The sequence below is a fragment of the Hoplias malabaricus genome, chromosome 4 (genome assembly GCF_029633855.1).
Source record: "Hoplias malabaricus isolate fHopMal1 chromosome 4, fHopMal1.hap1, whole genome shotgun sequence".
Classification (NCBI taxonomy): domain Eukaryota; kingdom Metazoa; phylum Chordata; class Actinopteri; order Characiformes; family Erythrinidae; genus Hoplias; species Hoplias malabaricus.
In genome coordinates, this window is record NC_089803.1 from 53,486,987 (window position 1) to 53,506,718 (window position 19,732).

At 40.8% G+C, this 19,732-nt stretch overlaps 1 protein-coding gene across 1 annotated transcript in view; it reads left to right on the top strand.

The window, feature by feature from the left end:
- The first annotated feature begins 2,411 nt into the window (after positions 1 to 2,411).
- tmem178bb (transmembrane protein 178Bb) overlaps positions 2,412 to 19,732 on the top strand; it is a 138,721-nt gene continuing 121,400 nt past the window's right edge. Inside the window, exon 1 of the mRNA XM_066669886.1 lies at positions 2,412 to 2,856. Within this exon, the coding sequence (XP_066525983.1) occupies positions 2,460 to 2,856 (397 nt within the window). The 5' untranslated portion in view covers positions 2,412 to 2,459. The remainder of the gene's footprint in view (positions 2,857 to 19,732) is intronic.

Below are 19,732 nucleotides of genomic sequence, written 5' to 3' on the forward strand. Positions count from 1 at the left end.
TGCAAAATGTCCCCAGCTGTAAGTGTATATTTAGTGTCTTGTGATACTCACTGTGACCTGTACTCTCGGGGTTCTCTGGGTTAAATTCTTGCCTCTTGTCACTGTCTGTGAGGAGTTTGGTGTGTTCTCCCTGAGTCTGTGTGGGTTTCCTCCGGGTGCTCTGGTTTCCTCTCACAGTCCAAAAACTGTTTGCAGTGCAAATTGTTCACAGGTGTGAGTGTGTGAGTGACACTTTGAATGTGTGAAGTATTGTGAAGAACTGGCCTCTATCCAGGTGTGTATAAATCTGGAGCCCAATGATTTCGAGTAGGTTCTGGGCTCACTGCAAACCTGATCAGGATAACACAATATAGTGACTTTGCCTTCTCATACATTCTAGTGTTCACGAATAGGGGTGTGATCTGGTATAGTGTAGATATCTGGCCAAGTCAATTTAACTCACAAAATGTAGAGAACGGAAACGAATATTGATCCCGTAACATGAATTATCTGAAAATATGTAGGCCTTTCTCATTAAACTCAACCTCCCACCACAGCATAAAAAAAAAGAAATGAAAACAGCAATGGCCCTTTAAGAAGGTGCTTTAATAAACAATGAACGGCTCCCATTGACAGCATGACATCACCGCTGTATTTTCTGGAGCCAGAAACATGCAGAGAGAAATTGTGAGGCCATTTTTGAGCCTGGCCGCGGGCTGCAGCATCCTCCTTCTCATTTAAGGCTGTTTTGGGGAGGGATTTACTCCCAGGTTTGACTGACTCTTTTGTCGGGGAGCGTCTGTGTTTTTTCAGCTGGCGTTTCAGTGGCGCTAAAAAACTGGGGCTGTCATTCAGCTTTGCTGTGTTGTTGTATTTCCAGCTTTGCGCTATGGCCATCCCTACAACAGCGTCTCTTTTCCTGGAGCGGGAAAGCCGCAGGAACACGGCTTGAGATTAGGTTTAAAAAGACAGAAGAACCGCGCTGTGGAACCGGGCGGTGAGTAATGAACTGAACGGTTGAATCGTTTGAGCGTTAAAACGACTAGAGCAGTGAGTTTTCCCAGCGCTGTTTGGACGGAGAAAAAGCTCGGGCATTCCTTCAGCATCATTGCTTTGGACAAAGCCATGTAGGGCTTTGCTTATTTGAGTGGAGTTTATGTTGTAGCCTACTATTGTATCCGTTACACAAATAACGCCTCACAGATGTGCTGCTGTCTACAGTGACGTATTACATGCTTCTATTACCTCTATTATGTTATTACATTTAATAGCGTGTAATTATACAGCAGTTACACTTAATACATAGGCTATGTGTAATAATGTTATAACCAGTGTGGGTGAAGAAACTGTGGGGATGAAGGGATGAAGGGGTGGGGTGGGCTGCTTACACAAACCCCGTTAACGTGAGTGCGCTCCGGGTTTTGTTTTGTATTTTTATATGAATCTTGGACGTATATCGCCATTATGATTTTTTTTATTATTATTTATTTTGGGTGGCAGGTCGTTTATGGACTCGTTTGAAATGAATTCCTGCTTTTTATTCATTCGTGAAGCTAAATCCTGTGTGCACATTAATGAAGGGCTGCGTTCCAAATCACACTTTCAACAATGTTCTCAAATTGGTTCATGATATAGGCTACAGTCTGTTGTTGGGAGTGAGCTTTAGGCTATAGCTAGCCTACATATGAGACCCCTCAATACTGCACTATGATTCATACCACCTTAAGAGTGATTAAAGCGTTTCCCTTTGCACCTCAGCAGACATTAGTTTCTAAAGTCGTTTAATTAATAAATGCCACAGTATTTGAGATTTAAGGTCTCCATCTGTACACGCTTAGCATAATAAGAGTTCTGTTACGGAAATAGTGGAGACGTTAAGGTTTTAACCGTTTGCCAAGAGACGCTTTAATGGTTCATTGAGGTTTATTATTTTATTTAGGATGTTGACTTAAAAAAAGCACTGATATCAGTGACTCATTGTATCCTGATTCAGTTGTGGTGTAGCCTGTACGTGTAGTAGCCTATGGAATATTCAGGAGTGCGGCTTTGTTTACGTTTGTTCTCTCTCTCTCTCTCTCTCTCTCTCTCTCTCTCTCTCTCTCTCTCTCTCTCTCTCTCTCTCTCTCTCTCTCTCTCTTCCTCAGAGGTTTTGAACCGAAGACACCTCTGTGTGCGTCTCGCTTCATTAACGTGCCCGGGTCGGGATACTATAGGCATCTTTTTTATTTCCTCCAGTTATTTACCAGCCCCCCCCTTAGGCTATATCCTACACTAGCCCTTACACTCCCCCCTCCCCCTCCAACCCTTCATCTCACACCCCCCCTTTGGGCAATGCTCTCACGAGGTGATGTAAGCTGAGCGCTTGGACGCGCGTGCACGCCCGAGGAGCCGCGTCCGAGCAGCGCGCGTGCGTGCGTGCGAGCGAGGAGGAAAAGAGTGAGAGGAGGAGGAGGAAGGGGAAGAGGAGCAAGAGGGGTAGGATGGCTGCCGGGAAGCTGCTCTTGTACGCCGGCCTCTCGCTGTCGCTGTGCGCGCTGGGAATGCTGGCCGTGGCCGTGTGCTCCGATCACTGGTACGAGACGGACGCGCGGCGCTACCGCGAGCGATGCCGCAGCTTCGCGAGCCGCCGCAAGGACCCGGGCTTCATCTACATCCCCAACAACAGCCTGCCGCTGCGCGCCTCGTCCTCCGCGGGCGCCCGCGCGCGCCTCCACCGCTGGGAAGACAAGCTGCTGCTCACGCGCAACCGCCGTCAACTGTTCGCCATGAGCGCGGCGGACGAGTGCAGCCGCCAGTACAACTCCACCAACATGGGCCTGTGGAGCAAGTGCCACCGTCTCGGCTTCGACCAGGACATCGAGGACCTCATTCGTAAAGGTGAGGCCGGCTATGGTGGTCTTTCAGTTGGGATTCACCCTCGCTAGCACGCTTGCCACAGGCTTGTTTACCCAGCACACTGTCAGTATTTGGCCATATCCAAACCTCAACGCACTGTAAACAGAGATCAGCTGTAACATAATATGACATCCTTTTTCAACGGTTGTCTTTTTTAAAAGCTCCACTTACCATAAGTAGTCCATCTGCTGCTCTGCATACTTTGTTTACCAGTAGGGCCCCCATAGGACCGGTGATTTGAGTGGTGGATCATTCTCACCAGTGCAGAGACACTGGTGGCTTTTTAGTGTGTGTGGTGCTTATATAAATGGATCAGACACAGCAGTGCTCCTGGAGATGTTTAAAACCTCAGTGTAACAGCTGGACTGAGAATAGTCCATCAAGCGAAAATATCCAGGAAAGAGCGTCCTGTAGGTTGTGTTACCGTTGAACGACAATAGGGCAATTAAAGCAAAAATGTGCAGCAACAGATGAGCTACCGTCTCTGACTTTACATCTACAAGGTGGACCAATGAGGTAGGAGTATCTAATATAGTAGCCAGTGCCTGGGCACAGGGTTTAAAAACTCCAGCAGAACTGCTGTGTGTGATCAGCGCAAAACACACTAACATGCCATCCCCATGTCAGTGTCCCTGCAGCGCTCAGAATGAACAGCCACCCAAAAAAAATCTGCAGTCTGACGGTCCTCTTAAGGTCCTGACCAATGAAGAACACATGGACAGGGGTTAACAAAGTATGCAGAGCAACATTCATTGAAATTGATATTTGTGCTTTATTGTCATTTTACAACAGTGCAATGAAATATGACCTCTACATTGATCCCATCTGTGGCAGTGAAAACACACACTCTCTCTCTCTCTCTCTCTCACACACACACACACACACACACACACACACACACACACACACACACACACAGAGTTGGTTAGAGGCTGTGAACACACACACCTGGAGCAGCTCCTGCCAGTTGAAGGGATTGTACTGGCAACTTTCCAGTCCCAAGTCCAGTTTAGTAATCTGTAGGCCATGACTGCGACATGTAGCCCTCATATAATATTAAACGGATAGGAACCGACAGTAAGCCTTGAAGTGATGAGAACTACCTGTGGACTACAGTCTGTAATTGTAGTAACTACAAAGTTCAACAATATGGTCAGTGGAGCTCAATGAGAGGAACAAGAGGGTAATTTAATGTTAATGCTGAATGATGCATACATCTCCAGTGAATGTACTTCTAACTGTGGTGTATTATTTTGACATACTGTTCAGTTAAGTAGTATGTGGTTTTGAACACAACCTTAATCTGTTGTAGGGGTGCACAACGTCATGCATGGAGTGCTGTTGTCCAGCATAATTTGTAAATACCCACACAAAGAAACACCAACCTAACCTGGCAATTAATAGAGAAATTAAATCATGTGAGTTTGAGGAAAATAACTAAACTGTGCTGGACATTTAAACATAAATAAACACCTGTGACAACCTGCAGCAGTAAATAAGAACTTATTTGTTGAAAATGAACATGATCCAGCAGACAGTGTCTTCCTTTAAAAACAAAGCTTGTTTCATATTGTGGTTAATGTGTTGAAGAAGGCAAAGTAAACTGGCCCTCTCTATGTTTTTATATGGTGCTACTGTGAATACTCCAATGCTGGTTGTATCAGCAGAGTTCTATTTGGTTTGGACACTCACCGTCACCGACATTAACATTCCCTGCAAGCTCACGGGTCTTTAGGCCTTCTGAGCTGTTACCTGAGCTCAGTTGCACCAACCAGCTTAGGTTATTTCCTCAGGATGAAGGTAGGATTTCCCTCAGATAAGCGTGTTGTGTACGGTATCCTTTCCTTATATAAGAAATTAATTAGAAGTGAAGAAACTCATGATTTTTTGAAATATGTTGGCTTTAATGGCTATTATAGACACAGTATATACAATCTGAACCCCCATTTTCAGCGTGCATGTTTTGTGAAACAAAATAAGTGAAAATAATTAGTACATATTTTATGAGAAACAAGCATAACTTCTGTGCATTGTCTGCCTTAAGCTTGTAGTGTAAATAGGAAGCAAAAATAAAAAATTGGGCATAGCTTGTGTACAGAAAGCGTTTTATGTTATTTTTTTCACAGCATGTTAAATTTAGCTTCTAAACTATAAATGTACATTAAAGTCCCCCTCCAGTCATAGATTAAAAGTCATCTCTGTTCATCAAAGTTACATAATTAGAAGTTATATCCAAGGAAAAACAATCCTTTCCTTCATTCAGTCGGCATTTTTGAATATGCAGTTGTTTACCGGCTCAATGTCCACTTACCATTCCATTGCTTGCCTGCAGCTTGAAAGCTCCAATTGCAGGTTGGCAGGGTTTGTTCCTTAGTTTGTGATTTAAGAAACCCTCTCTTATTCTGCCTACTTAAGACTGGAAGACAACTTCAGGAACACAGAGCTTTCAAAGTAGAAAAGCTCAGCCATGGTCTGGGCTTTTTTTATGCTCATGATAGTGTGGGTTGGAGTGTTATAAAGCATCCAAATCCTGGGCTGGGGATATCTCTGGACTCTTGTAATCTCTGGGAAGATGTGGGTCATTCAACATCGGTATATAGCTTCACTAATGTTCATATGGCTGAGTGCAATCAAAACATTGCTGACAGCAATGTTCCGATATGTAGTGCGAAGCCTTCCTAGAATAGTAGAAGCTGTAACTGCAGCAGGCTTTTGGCCATGTTGTGCGTATTGTCAGGTGTGACTGGTATTGGTGGCCATATTTTGTCAGTGTAGTCGGTGGCCAGTCATTGCTTATATTTTCATCATAGTGAAAGGTTCTGGGCTAAAGTCTGGCACATTTCTGTATGAGTCGGTATGCTAGGATGACATGGCCAGTTCTCACGAACAAGAGACAAGACTGCCAGGTCACCCTCTGGCTATGTCTGCCAAGGTGAACATGTTTTTTATCTGCAGGTGGCAGCACGAAGCATCCAGTGTGAAACACACACACACACATACAAAACCTTTACAAGTGTATATTTGCACGATTATGTAATTGTGTATGTGTGGTTAGGAGGCGCCCTTGTAGTTTTGCATGTTACAAGTCTGTGTGTGACACAAGCTGCTTGTGTTTTGTCTGATCAGCAAAAGCTCATCTTTTCTCACTGGGGCCACTGCCAGGTTCACACAGGAGCTGGCTCTGCCTTTGGCAGCGAGACTCTGTTACAGCACCATCATTTCAAACCATAAACCATGCAGGCAAACTCACTGTTTTCTGTGATTAAAAAAAAAAGGATGAACATAACATTTATTTAAATTGATTTACTTTTAGTTACACTGTCTTTGCAGTGATAAACACAGTTAGTACTAAAAATGCATTAACACAGATTCGACAATCCTTAAGATGATGATATGGTTACAGCAGATGAATAAATGAATGAATGAATGGTTGGATGGGTGGATGAATGTATTTATTCAGATGTAATATTTACATTTTATCAGTGATTATAAAGTAACTTAATGGAATGGGAGGCTTGATTTGTCAGTGGTGAAACTGGTGACAACTGCTGTTCCTGCTACAAGAGCTTACAGAGCTGTCTAAGCATATGACCTGATTCTCCGGACATTTTCCGGAGTTGCCTTTACTCGTGTAGCGTACAGCCAGAGATCTTTCGTGTCAGACATGTTCTCACAGTTGTAAATGTTCCGCGTGGTTCAGTAACAGCCAGGCGCCTATGCAGAACTTGCAGGAGGTATACCATGAACTCTCTGGAACATTACCAGCTCTATTCAAACAAAGGCTCACTCTAACATTACCTGAATTTTGTACTAGGGCCCTGGCAGGATAAAAATCCGGGTATTTTTCAGTACAAATGTTACAATCATTTGCGTTCACACATAAAGCTGCTCCAGATAATTTCTGGGTTAACGTTCATGTAGGAAAGGGACTTTAAATTGGAGGCAGAAGAACACACATGATATAACAATGCTTTTACAAAGGCTATAATTAATAATAGATGCAGTGTTTGAAAAAAGAAATACAGTCAGATTGTGAACACAGTGACCATTAGCTTTAGTAATCAATGTTTGCAACAAAACTGTAAAAAAAAAAAAAAATACAATTTGTGGAAATGAATTGTGTATGAACTCAGTGAAATGAATGCTAATGTGTGTTTGTGTCTGAGAAGACTGTGTGTATTACAGTCAGCTCTAGTTGTTTATAGATTTACTCTGCATCTGAGGAATTAGAGACTGCATTAAGTAGTTATATTTGCAGATTCGGTTCTGCTGTTGTTTAGCTATTTTACAGATAACCCACAGTCACGTTTGCACAAACCTTTCGGAATTGATGGAAATGTACTTTTTTGGATGCGCATCCATGTGCGAGGGTGTGCCTGACAGAATTTTAATCCATATTATTATCCAGAGAAGTGACATATCTTTGCATGAGATCTGCTGACTTTACTCAGCTTGGCATCCCCCTCCTCTCCCAGAGGATGCTCATTCTGTTCCTACACACGCACCACATCCCCATGAGAGAGAGAGAGAGTGAGTAAGAGAGAGGGAGGAGAAATGGGGGAGGGTGTGATAGATGAGACAGAGAAATAGAAGAGGAGAATGGAGTGATGAATGTTGGAGGAAGAGAATTCTACTTAGCCAATGATATTTTACATTTTACATTAACATTACATTAACATTACAAACCCAGTTGTGAGAGTCAACGTTTTTTAACATATAGGTAACTGTCATGATAAAGTGTAATAATTAGGGATATATACTCAGCACATCATTTCATTTGATTCACAATACTGGGTCTATGTTTCATTGTTCTTACAGTATGTAGAACAAAACAATGACCAAATATTGTTGCACAACTTTCTAACTGGAAGGCTGAAGGCATAATGGAGTGAGCTACTGATTTGTGCTCGTCATATTCCACTGTTTAAAAAGTATGATGTATTAAGCGTAATTAATGAAATGTGTACTCTCTGTAGGTCACACCACCTCAGTACAATGCATTATTATTTTAATATATATTTTAATAATACAGCCTTGGAAAAAACTCCTAATAAAGTTCTGTCGCACTGTGACAAAGGACATTCGGTGGCGCAGCTGGTAGTGTCGCTGTCACACAGCTCCAGGGTCCTGGGGCTGGGGTTGTGGGTTCCAGCTCTGCTCTGAGTGACTGTGAGAAGTTTGGTGTGTTTTCCTTGTGTCTGCATGGGTTTCCTCTGGGTGTCTCGGTTTCCTCCCACGGTCCAAAAACACATTGGTAGGTGGATTGGTGACTCAAAAGTGTCCATTGGTGTGAATGTGTGAGTGTGTGTCGCCCTGTGAAGGACAGGCCTCCAGGGTGTGTTCCTGACTTGCGCCCAGTGATTCTGGGTAGGCTCGGGACCCACCTTGACCCTGAACTGGATAAGCGGTTACAGACAATGAATGAATGAATGAGTATGCACATTACTCAAATTCAGAAAGCATGGTGGTGCAGCAGGTAGTGTCGCAGTCACACAGCTCCAGGGACCTGGAGGTTGTGGGTTCAAGTCCTGCTCCGGGTGAGGAGTTTGGTGTGTTCTCCCTGTGTCCGCATGGGTTTCCTCCGTGTGCTCCGATTTCCTCCCACAGTCCAAAAACACATATTGGTAGATGGATTGGTGACTCAAAAGTGTCCGCAGGTGTGTGTGTTTTGCCCTGTGAAGGACTGGCATTTTCCACCTTGTGCCCAGTGACTCCAGGTAGGCTCTGAACCCACCATGACCCTAAACTGGAGTAAGCGGTTACAGATAATGAATGAGTACTATGTCTATGTCACACCAAACAGAAATTAAATGGATTTATTTTGTCAATTGAGAAGATGCAACATTCAGTTTGTGCATTCATTTATTCAATCATCCACCCATTCATCCACCCATTCCTCTTAAGTATTGTTGTGAGTCTGGAGCCTACCTAAAATCATTGGGTGCCATAGAAGGACACACTCTAGACAGATCCATCGAAGGGCATCACACACTCACCAAGTCATTAACCCTGATAGACAGTTCCCATCAACATGTGTTTTTGGATTTTGCGTCTGAACCAGACATAATATCGTATATAACATAAAGTAAATAATAAAGTGATCTGATGTGAATGCAACACTATTAGAGGAGAACACTAGCAGCCAAAGTTAACAGGCTATTTCTCCTTTGATGGGGGAGAGAGGGCTACAATATCCATCTAGACAGAGCGAGGTCAGTTATGTTCTCTGGGAATCCCAGGTCACAGAGTGAAGGTTACCCTAGCAATTACTCAGCATTACGGTCAACACTTCAATGGCTGCAGTGCTCAACAGAAGATTAATTGTAAGCTACTGTTGAACAGAGACTCTAGTTTGTTGAAACGAAATACATCCCTATCTTTCATTACCTGACCTCAAACAAACAGAAAAAAGTCAGAAGGGCAGACCTGAACATACTGATACAGAATGAAACATGTAATTAAACAATAACAATACCCAGCCTTGTATGGATATGTAGCATTAAGAAAAACACAGGAACTAGAAACAACAAGATGTTGATATTGGAAAAGTAGTGGTGGGTACATCACTACTGGAATACATTCATAAAGAACAATAAAGGGAAAGTTAGAAGGAGAAATGGTGTACAAGACAGTGGCATCTGGAGTTTACTGGCAGTGAAGAGAGTATAAAAAGAAATAGGGAGAGACAGAGAGAGAGAGAGAAGGATCATACAGGGAAAGCCAACCCCTCACATCGGCCACCATCTGTCCCCAGGTCCCTGCGGGAAACCCATCAGGAGATGATGAAGACATTTAGGCCACAGAGCTCAATCACTAGAGCAGGAGCCAAAGTGAGGGATAGTCAACCCCCTACCTAAACCACACAGCCTGTCCTCTAACCTAATGAGAGAGAGAGAGAGAGAGAGAGAGAGAGAGAGAGAGAGAGAGAGGGCAATGAGTAGTTAGATGAGATGAGGATAGGATTACCCTCCAGCTCCACAGGGATCTCCCTGTCCTCTGGGCATCTAAATTCGACACTGGGAGGAGGACGCTACACCCTCTTGGTTCGTGACCGAAGCTCTGATGGGACCTGGGTGATGATATTAATCAATTAGAAAGCAACTAGCATGTTCTGTCTCAAAGGAATAAATAAACTCCTGTGAAATACAGGTCACGACCTCTTGATTTTCACTTGGGAAAATATCAAACCTTTGTGGTGGAAAGCATTTGGCAAGCTCACTGTGGCCTGTGTGATCAAATGCAAAATTTGGGAACACCTAGTTAAATTACATGTTAATGACATTTACAAAAGAAATCTTAAAATCCGACTAGCTGAGCTGCATTCCAAGCTGTTGTAAAATAAACAATATTCACACACATTCGCACTAACTTACAACATCTGAATTCCAGATTAATGCACCACTGTATTAAACCCAGATCGTTTTATGTAGTTCTCCCTGAAAAAGACCTGATATCAGGACAGAAACTGAGGGCTAAAGATCGCTTTGTGAAGTCATTTCTACTTCCTGCAACAGCTCCTTTAGAGTAAGAGTCCCTTCAGGAAGGGGATTAAAATCTATACATTTCAACTCAACTTAAAAACTTGTAATACATATGAAATGGTTTTGTTTCATGGAACTTTTGCATACATGTTGCCTAGCAACAGTGGTCACTGGTAACAGACTACATTTTTAAGTGGAAGAATAGTTTATTGTGAAAGTCTTTTTTGTAAATAAATACATCAATGACTTGAACATTTATTTTTTTATTTTATTTAACATTTTATTTACAATATTATGTTATTACAAAAGCAGAATAATATCACATGGAGTGCAGACGTATTAGAATTTACTCACCTCCTCTGAGAGAGCACTTCTGCTCATTTGCTTTGGTTGTTCTGAACAGGGTTGTTTAGACACGGGAAGAACTGTTTGTGATGTTTGATCCATGTGGTATTTTGATCAAAGCAAATCACATACCTTCAAGTGAGATCTCAGTGGACTGTGTCCTGTTTAAGTTTTCAACATTTAAATATAACCAATCACGATTTAAATTAAAATGAAAAATGTTACAATCACAGCTAATTTATTTATATCACAACAAACAGAATTGGCATTTAATGCAAAATAAGGTAAAAAAAGAAAGAAAAATAAACGTAGATAAAAATGTATTCAGACACAAGACATCTTACAAATGCAATGAAATTTCTTTCTGCCTTTGTGCTGCAACATCTTTAGAAGACATGTGAGTAAGGTTAACATATTGTCAGCTTAAAAACTGGTATTGGCACAACTGGAGTGACACAACTAAACTGCCTCTTTAATCACCTTTCAAAAAGAAGACAACTGTACTTTCAGTTGCAATAATTGATATGAAGATTATTCATAATATTTTTTGATGGTGTCAGGTCTCTCTGTGTGCCATAATCTCAGGACATGCTTATGATAGAATATGCCTCAAGTAAGACCCATTTTTGTGTTACGTAAAACCTTTTTTTAGATGTTCTGGGGAAGCAGGGGAAAAAAATCAAAGCGTGTTCTTACCTGGCCCTAAAGGCGTCTTTAGCCCTAACCTAAAAATGGAAAAGTCATTGGCTCCTCAGATATTTAATCTGTTTTTGTGGCTGTACCATGAAGGAGTTTAAACCTGCAAGCTTGTAGTTATATTTTGAACTCTACCGTGCCACTGTCATAGCCCTGAGCTTCCAGAATTCTTCAAATATTGTTATTGCAAAAGTGGGATACTTCTTCACACAGAAGCAAAACACCATAACGCAACCTGTTAAGAGCAACCAGAACACCACAACTCCATCTAAAAACCTTTAAGAATATTCATTTAATTCACATTTACTTTATGCAGGCCAGTGCCATCAAAGTAGGGAAATTGACATTGATCAATGAAAGCCACTCTAATATCCTCTTAATTCATTTGTTGGAAATTATGCTTATGATTGGGTTCCTTGTCGATAATTATTGATTTTACTGTCCAAGTCCTCTCCAGCTTACCCTGTATTTCCAGATATTTGTTAGCACCAGTTCATCAAGTATTTCTTCTGTAATCAAGGTCTTTAACAAGTAGTTTGTCCCCCTGTGCTGCAGTAGAAGTGTGTACTCATCTAGAATAACTTTAGACTAGTAATTTCGGTGAGAACCTGATGATGTTAAACAAAGAGAGCATCAGTGAGTTCAGATATTGATGTTAGATAATTAGGATCATCGATACATATCCGCCTCTTTCCAAAGGTACTGGCTGAAGATCCATCACACCAGAACTTCACTGTTACACACTTCAGTGCTGGGGGATTTACACCCCACTAGATGAAGTCTGGCATTGAGCATGGTAAACTTAGGCTTATGTGCAGCTACTTTTAATTTTCTGCTTTTCTGTGGAAATGATTGAAGCTATGTTTGCCCAGTTGAATACCTGCATACAAAATAGTGCACAGTAAAATAGCTGACGATATCAATTATCTACAGATATTTGGACTGTTATGTTCAGAATGCATAAGACAAGACTAATTCTGGATTGTTTCACTTTTATTATCATATGTGACTAGATACATTTGCATTGTGGTTTACTGACTAAGCTTTTTGAACTAAAATGATGACAAAAACAGCTAAACAGTAATAAACACTGTAATAAGTAGCTTTTAGGTTTTGAACAAATAAGGTGTGCTTATTTGTGAATTATATTTTAATATTACTTTTTCATGGTGATGAAATCATTTGAGTTGTGTGACATTAAACACATACAATCCCAGCATAATTTGTAAATCAGTACGTTTTAATGAAGCCTCATTCATTAAACATGGACTTTAAAAAAATTAAATAAAATCTTTAATCTGTAAAATTATTACTTAGATAACCTGAACTGAATGAATCCACTGAGCATGTTTTGTTTTGATGTTCAGTACCATGCAAAAGTCAGAGACCACGTTTCATATATTAGTTCCTGTTAAAATTGCTATAAGTTATTTATTGTTCAGCATCCATGAAAAAGGAAAAGTAAAGTATTTAACAGAATGATACACCTATTGATAGGCCTAATGAAATCTACAGGAATCTTCCTTCACGACTCTGAATTCAGTTATAGATATTGTGTGCAGTGATGTTGAGTGTTTTCTGATCTGAAGCAAAGAATGCTGCTTAATTATTTTATATCTGTCTAAAATGAAAGCTTTAGGCATTGTTTATTTGATGATACATTTGGTGATCTGCCAGGTATTTTGGAAAATCTGTATCGTTTTCTTTTTTCTTACTATGTTATCCTTCCTTCCAAGTGCATTCTTGTATCTGATGTAAATCTCTTCAGAAATAACTCCATTAATTTTAATTGAAATGTGTCTTATTTTGCACAGTACTCCACTCTGTGTAAATGACTCCATTTGTTAAGCTCTCTTTGACACACTTTTAAGTATTATTTATTAGAATTGTATTTATCCTTGATTGAGTAAATATAGAAATGTCAGTGGCCCAGTGCACCTGACTGGGGTGGCTCTTTTTTGAATCATTATGGTGGCCCTTCGTGTTATCCATCACATAGCCAATATGCTAGCCATAATTTATGCTAAATAACATATCAAAATTCAAAATTATATTCTCCTCCAAGTGTGCTGAGCTATTCAGTGAAGTTGTATTTGCAGCAGTTCAAAAACATATGTTGGCTGACATATGGTGGAGCACATGCTAGGTTTTACTCTCAAGCTTTGTTAATTTAAGACAACTATAGTGTCTATAATTTAATTATAAAAAAAATGTAAACCAATAGAAAATGAGCAAATTACAAAAACAAATGCTAGCAATAACAATATATTTAAATTACATATGAAAATTAAATAATAATTGGATAAGAAAAGAGACCTTTTTAATGTTGAATAAAAGAGTCTTTTTTATTCTCTTGTTTGTCCACAAATGGAATATTATGGCACTTCAATGCCCAGAACATTGTTTCTCTCTTTAAGCTGCAGAGTGCATGTCCATGTCGTATTGCTCAGCTAAGCAATGGTAGTGCTGTTTGTGTTTTTAAATGAGCAGTGTGGGCAGGGGGAGTGGTGATAAATGCTGTTATTTCACATGGCCTGGAGCCAAAGAGCTAGCATCAATGTTTCATGACCTGAAGTTGTTCCTGCACTTTTTTCCCATGTCTCCCCAGTGAAACGCGCCGGCGTGCTGGACTAGTCTTGCATGGTAAACGTTAGAAGAGAACTGACTGGAGGAAATAATGAGCACACACACAGCACGTGTGGACTGTGCACCTGCAGAACTATGGGTAACATTTTCTAAAGTGGACACAGCTTGTTATTGTGAATTATAAGCAGACGTGAAGGGAGAACAGATGTGAGAGTAGAAGCTAAAGCAAAGACCCTTCTCTGCTTATCTAGATCAAACCTCGATATGAAAATTCTGGCATCAGTTTTATGAAGGTGCATGGATGAATTAATTAATCAATAAGTAAAATTGCACAATATTTACGTTAGAATTTTCTGATAAATAGAAATGTATTGATTTATTTGACAGTCCATATTTGAAAAAGAGATGTGTGAATGCAAGTCATTTTCAACTTGTAGTATAAGGGTGATCTAACAATTAAAGTGCACACCAAGCATAATTTATTTAGACAAAAACACAAAGATCAGCCATATAAATGTCCACTTACCATGTAGGTGTGCTTTTTACTTTGTGCTTTGTAGTCTGCATACCCCGCTAGCCCCCTTTCACCCAGTGATTCAGTGGTCAGGACCCCCACAGAACCACTGGGTGGTGATACTTAGGTATTACAGCAGTTTTATTCTTAGCACTGAATTAACACTGATGTGGTGGTGGCGTGTTAGTGTGTCAGCAGTGCTGCTGATGTTTTAAACAGCTCAATGCTAGAATAAGAATAATCCACCAACCAAATTTTTTTGCCAACAGTCTTCTGGGGGCAGCATCATGTGACCACTGTGGAAACCGATTACACAGAGCAACATATATACTAAAGACTGACTGTAGAGCTATAAAGTGCACTTATCTGGTAAGTGTAGCTGATAAAATGGACAATGAGGCTAGAAACAAGGGCATATGAATGTTATGGCTGATAGGGTAAACTGATTTAAGCATGTGTATGACAACTAATATATAAAAGAAAAGATTTCTAATATATAAAAGAAAAGACACTACATGGCGCAGCATGTAGTGTCGCAGTCACACAGCTCCAGGGGCCTGGAGGTTGTGGGTTCGATTCCCGCTCTGGGTGACTGTCTGTGAGGAGTGTGGTGTGTTCTCTCTGTGTCTGCATGTGTTTCCTCCGGGTGACTGTCTGTGAGGAGTGTGGTGTGTTCTCCCTGTGTCTGCGTGGGTTTCCTCCGGGTGACTGTCTGTGAGGAGTGTGGTGTGTTCTCCCTGTGTCTGCGTGGGTTTCCTCCGGGTGACTGTCTGTGAGGAGTGTGATGTGTTCTCCCCGTGTCCGCGTGGGTTTCCTCTGGGTGCTCCGGTTTCCTCCCACAGTCCAAAAACACACGTTGCAGGTGGCTAATTTTGTAAAGAATATAAGATGTCTGAGGAATTTATTTGGTTTTATTTTAAAATTATTTTGGTTTTGTTTAGTTTGGTTGGAAAAATTGCCTCTGAATATTCCCCATTTTCATGTGGCTTATTTGTAGTGCATTCTATATGTTACTGCGTCATGTGTGTCTTTTTAATGGTTAGGTTGTATAAATTGTTTTAATAGCCGCTTGCTGGAGTGGCAATTTTGAAAAGCTCTGGGAAAGTGAATTATTTTTCTCATGTCAGAGTTGTCTGATATGGATGTATGGTACTCTGAGTCAACTGTTATGAAAAGAAATTGAAAATGTTATGTCTCCCCTCTGTTGAGCTTGTACAAATCCCTGCTCTCCACTTCTCTAAACCCTAGACTCTTCTCCTTCCCCTGCAGTTCTCTGGACAGAAATAACACAGAGAAAGCCATCAACGAACCACAACCCATCATTGCCTTCTCTCAAGGCCACCCTTCACCAATGCTATTCACATTTAAGTCTGACATTTCCATGGCGACAAGTTGCTATGGGTTTTGGATTGGCTATAGAAAGGTAGAGCATCTCAGGCCTCTAGAGTGATTTGCATTCAAGCCATTAGTCTACAGTTGTGCAGAAACTGATCTACTTTGCTGATAATTGGCTGACTTTGGCTTAGAAGATTGATAACGAACAGTTGAGTTTTGTTTGATATTGAAAGGTTCAATTTGCTGCAATCCAACCCACCAGTCTGGTTAAGCTGATAATCAGACCCTCTGATTGCAGTGCCAGTAATAAGAAGACAGAGTACAAGAATGGAGATCAGAAATGGAATTACAGGGAAGCAGCTGTTCAAATTTTGGAAAATATGGAAATGACCACACGGAAAATCTGAATAGCTGAGGAATGGGATCAGTGTGACAACCATTAACACTGATGAATTCCAAGGCTGCAAAAATAGTGAAAAAACTATACCAGTGAAACTATACCAGCCATATGGGCTGTAATTAGCTGGATATCATACTATTTATTTTGCTTTCATTTCTTACTCATAAAAATTAGTTCCAAAGCACCATATAGGAACGCTGTGTAATTAAACAACCTGGTAACAATCTACATAATTTAAAAAATTTCTAATTCAAAACACGTGCTTTGGTGAGGACATAAAAATACCAGTTTGCCTTATTTACATTTGCAAAATTTCATTTACAAGTGTGGGACATAAATTAATTTGGTTCAGTGTGCTCAATAAATTATCTTATGTAATTCCATAAACAACCATTTTAGATCAAATGACATTCTTGTTTCTACACTCATTGTCCTTTTTTATCAGCTTCACTTATCATAAAGTCTCCATTTGTTGCTTTGCATACTTTCTATACTCATTTCACCAACAGGTTCTACCATGAAATCACTCCAGGGACCTCTAATGATTTGCAGCCACATGAATCATTGTCCCTGTCCAAAAAATAAAAAATAAAAATTAATCTCTGTTTTTCAGGATTTAATTTTCTACATATTTTGACCACTGCAGCTGTCCACACACACACACACACACACAAACAAACAGAAAGTTGGGTCTCTGCGCATCACCCTGTGTGCACTTCCTGCAGCCTTGAACAGGCCTCAATAGGCCTGATTGAGTTGATGCCTGGGATCTTGACCAGCTCCGATCTCTGATATATGACCGTTCCCTGTTCCAGGTGGACACCCCCCTGCCTTCCTTCCTCTCTCTCTCTCTCTCTCTCTCTCTCTCTCTCTCTCTCTTTCTCCATCCCCTCTTCCTTCACTCCTCTCTCTCTTCTCCTTTGATCAATGGTTCATCAGAAGGGCTGGACTTTGCCAGGGCCAAGCACACAGGGAGATGACACCAATCAGCTTCCCATTCAGAGTAGGGAAAAGATGAGGTGCTTGTTAGGGGCCGTGCAGAGGGGGAAAAAAAAGGGCTATTTTAATGAGAGCCACGTTCAGTGCAGCTGCCCAGCTGAATGGGGAACTTTTAGGCAGCCAACAAAGCAAGAATTATACGAGACAGAGGGGTAGTACAGCTGCCCAAGCTCTTTAGCCCAAAGAGTATAGGATGGATGAGAGCTCAGCTAGCTAACTTAGCCTACCAGCGATTTCCAGATGATGATATTTCCTAGACAAATAGAGCCATAGCTATAAAATCAGCCCTTCCATTATTGGAGGGAGTTTGTGCAATCAAACAAGCCTACATGTCAGTAAAGCTAGGATTGCATATTGATTTGTCAGTAATTTTTGATAAGGGCCATGAAATGGATAGGGGAAATTGTAGCCCTTCTGTTTTTTTGCCTGCATAAGCTCTCTACAAATTAATTCACTATGTGAAACTCCAGTAATGCTTATACGTATGTGAAATACACTGCAGTGAGTCGTAAAATACACTGCAGTGCTAGCTACCCATTCCAGTACCCTTGTTTTTAAACCACATTCATGATTGTAAAAAAACACTTTTTATAAAATTCTAATGTTTTCTCCCATTTTGCTAGCTCTCTGGTCTGATTGGACAATGGAAACTGGTCTAATAGGTCAGAAAAATTAGTAACGCCCCTGTGTAAATAAATGAGTTAAAAAAACAAAGAGGCTAAGCTTCTTCTGTTTCTGCTCACAGCAGAAAAACAGCAATGTTGAAAATCATGAAAAGAGATGAGAATATCACTTTATTCCTGCTTTGTACGTGGGTAATATTGACTTATTTTTGATGTTTTAGATTATTTAGGAAAGAACCCACTCTAAATTTTGGAGACTGCTAACTGCATGAAAGTAAACACAAACCCAGAGTGCTGCAAAACTAAATGAGTCGAATTGCAAATGAGTTACAGACAAATTAAACTTGTCATGTACAAGCAACAGTCATTTTTCTCCCCAAACATATTCTACCTTAAAAGCTCCTGAACCTAAACAAACCAGAGAGAACTGCAGTTCCCCACAACTGTAGATGTTGCCTTTAAGGTCTGTTGAAATAGTTTCATTTAATTTCATTTAAACATTACTGCTGAAACAAATACATTGTTTCATTTCTCAGCTGGCTGCTTAGTAAACAAAATGCTACACATCTAGTACATAAAGGTGGTTCTAAAAGAAAACACTCAGTTAGGTGACTAGCTGAATGAAGCTTACCAAGATTAACCAAATAGTGCACTGTGCAATAACTTTCATTCTGCATACTAAAATGTGTGATATTTTTCAATAATTTTGTCTTATTTTTTTGTGGTATATTTTTGAATAAACTTATTCAGATCCAGGTCTGATTTATTATGGCATAACAAGCAATTGAGTTGAGATAGGGCAGGATTTATATGTAATGTGCACAGCTGAGCATGTTTGGCTCTCTGTGATTCTACAGTGAAATCACACCGACTTCAGACAGTTTGGCACCTGGGACTTGTCGAGACTAAGCCTAGCCTGCAGACTGCCCGTTGGGTAGAGCTGTATGGAGGTGTTTTTCAAAGCGGCCTGTGGGTATTGATATTTGTTTCTCTCTCCTCCCCGGTGCAAGCGAGCCGGTGCCTGAGCAGGAAGCCAAGCGACGTCATTCTTCAGGAACACAAAGAAAAAGTGTAATCATCCACCCTCCCCATGCTTCTGTTGTCATGGCAACACGAGGACTCTGTTTGACAGATGTTATTTCTGCTCTTTGAAGCAGACGTACATTTTTCCCCTTGAGATTTTTAATTGCTTTGGTATTTGCAGTGCAGAACCAGAGACTGACAGGAAATGCAGGGTGTGTGTTTGCATGGAAGAGTGTATACTTCGCTAACTCGCAGACATTACTTAACTGTAAGCATCACATGGTGATTAAGGCACCTTTAGGATATTTTAAATGTGCATCACCATCACATGCATCTGTCGTACAAGTGTCTGCGTAGGTGCTTACGATGCTACTAAAATGCGTCCTTGTCTATTTAGAACTGTGATTTTTTTTTTTTTCAAAGCAACTGTTGCTAGGTTGAAAAGGTATTCAGTCAATATACACACAGATATTGTTCTTACATTTACAGCATTTAGCAAACATTCCATTCAATGTTCAGGACCAGCAGAGGACCACCACATCCTGCCAATAGCTTCCTGTGTCCACTGATGGAGGACTAGAGGACGACCAACACAAGCTGAGCAGCAACTGATGAGCTGCTCTCTCAGACTTTACATATACAAGGTGAACCAACAAGGCATGTGTGTCTAACAGAGGTGGAGAGTGAGGGGACACAGTGTTTAAAAACTCCAGCAGCACTGCGGTGTCTGATCCACTTTTACCAGCGCAACACAGACAAACACACTACCACCACGTCAGTGTCACTGCTTCACTGAGAGTAATCAAATGGATGGGTAATACCTGTTCTATGTGGTGATCCTGTTTGGGTCCTGACC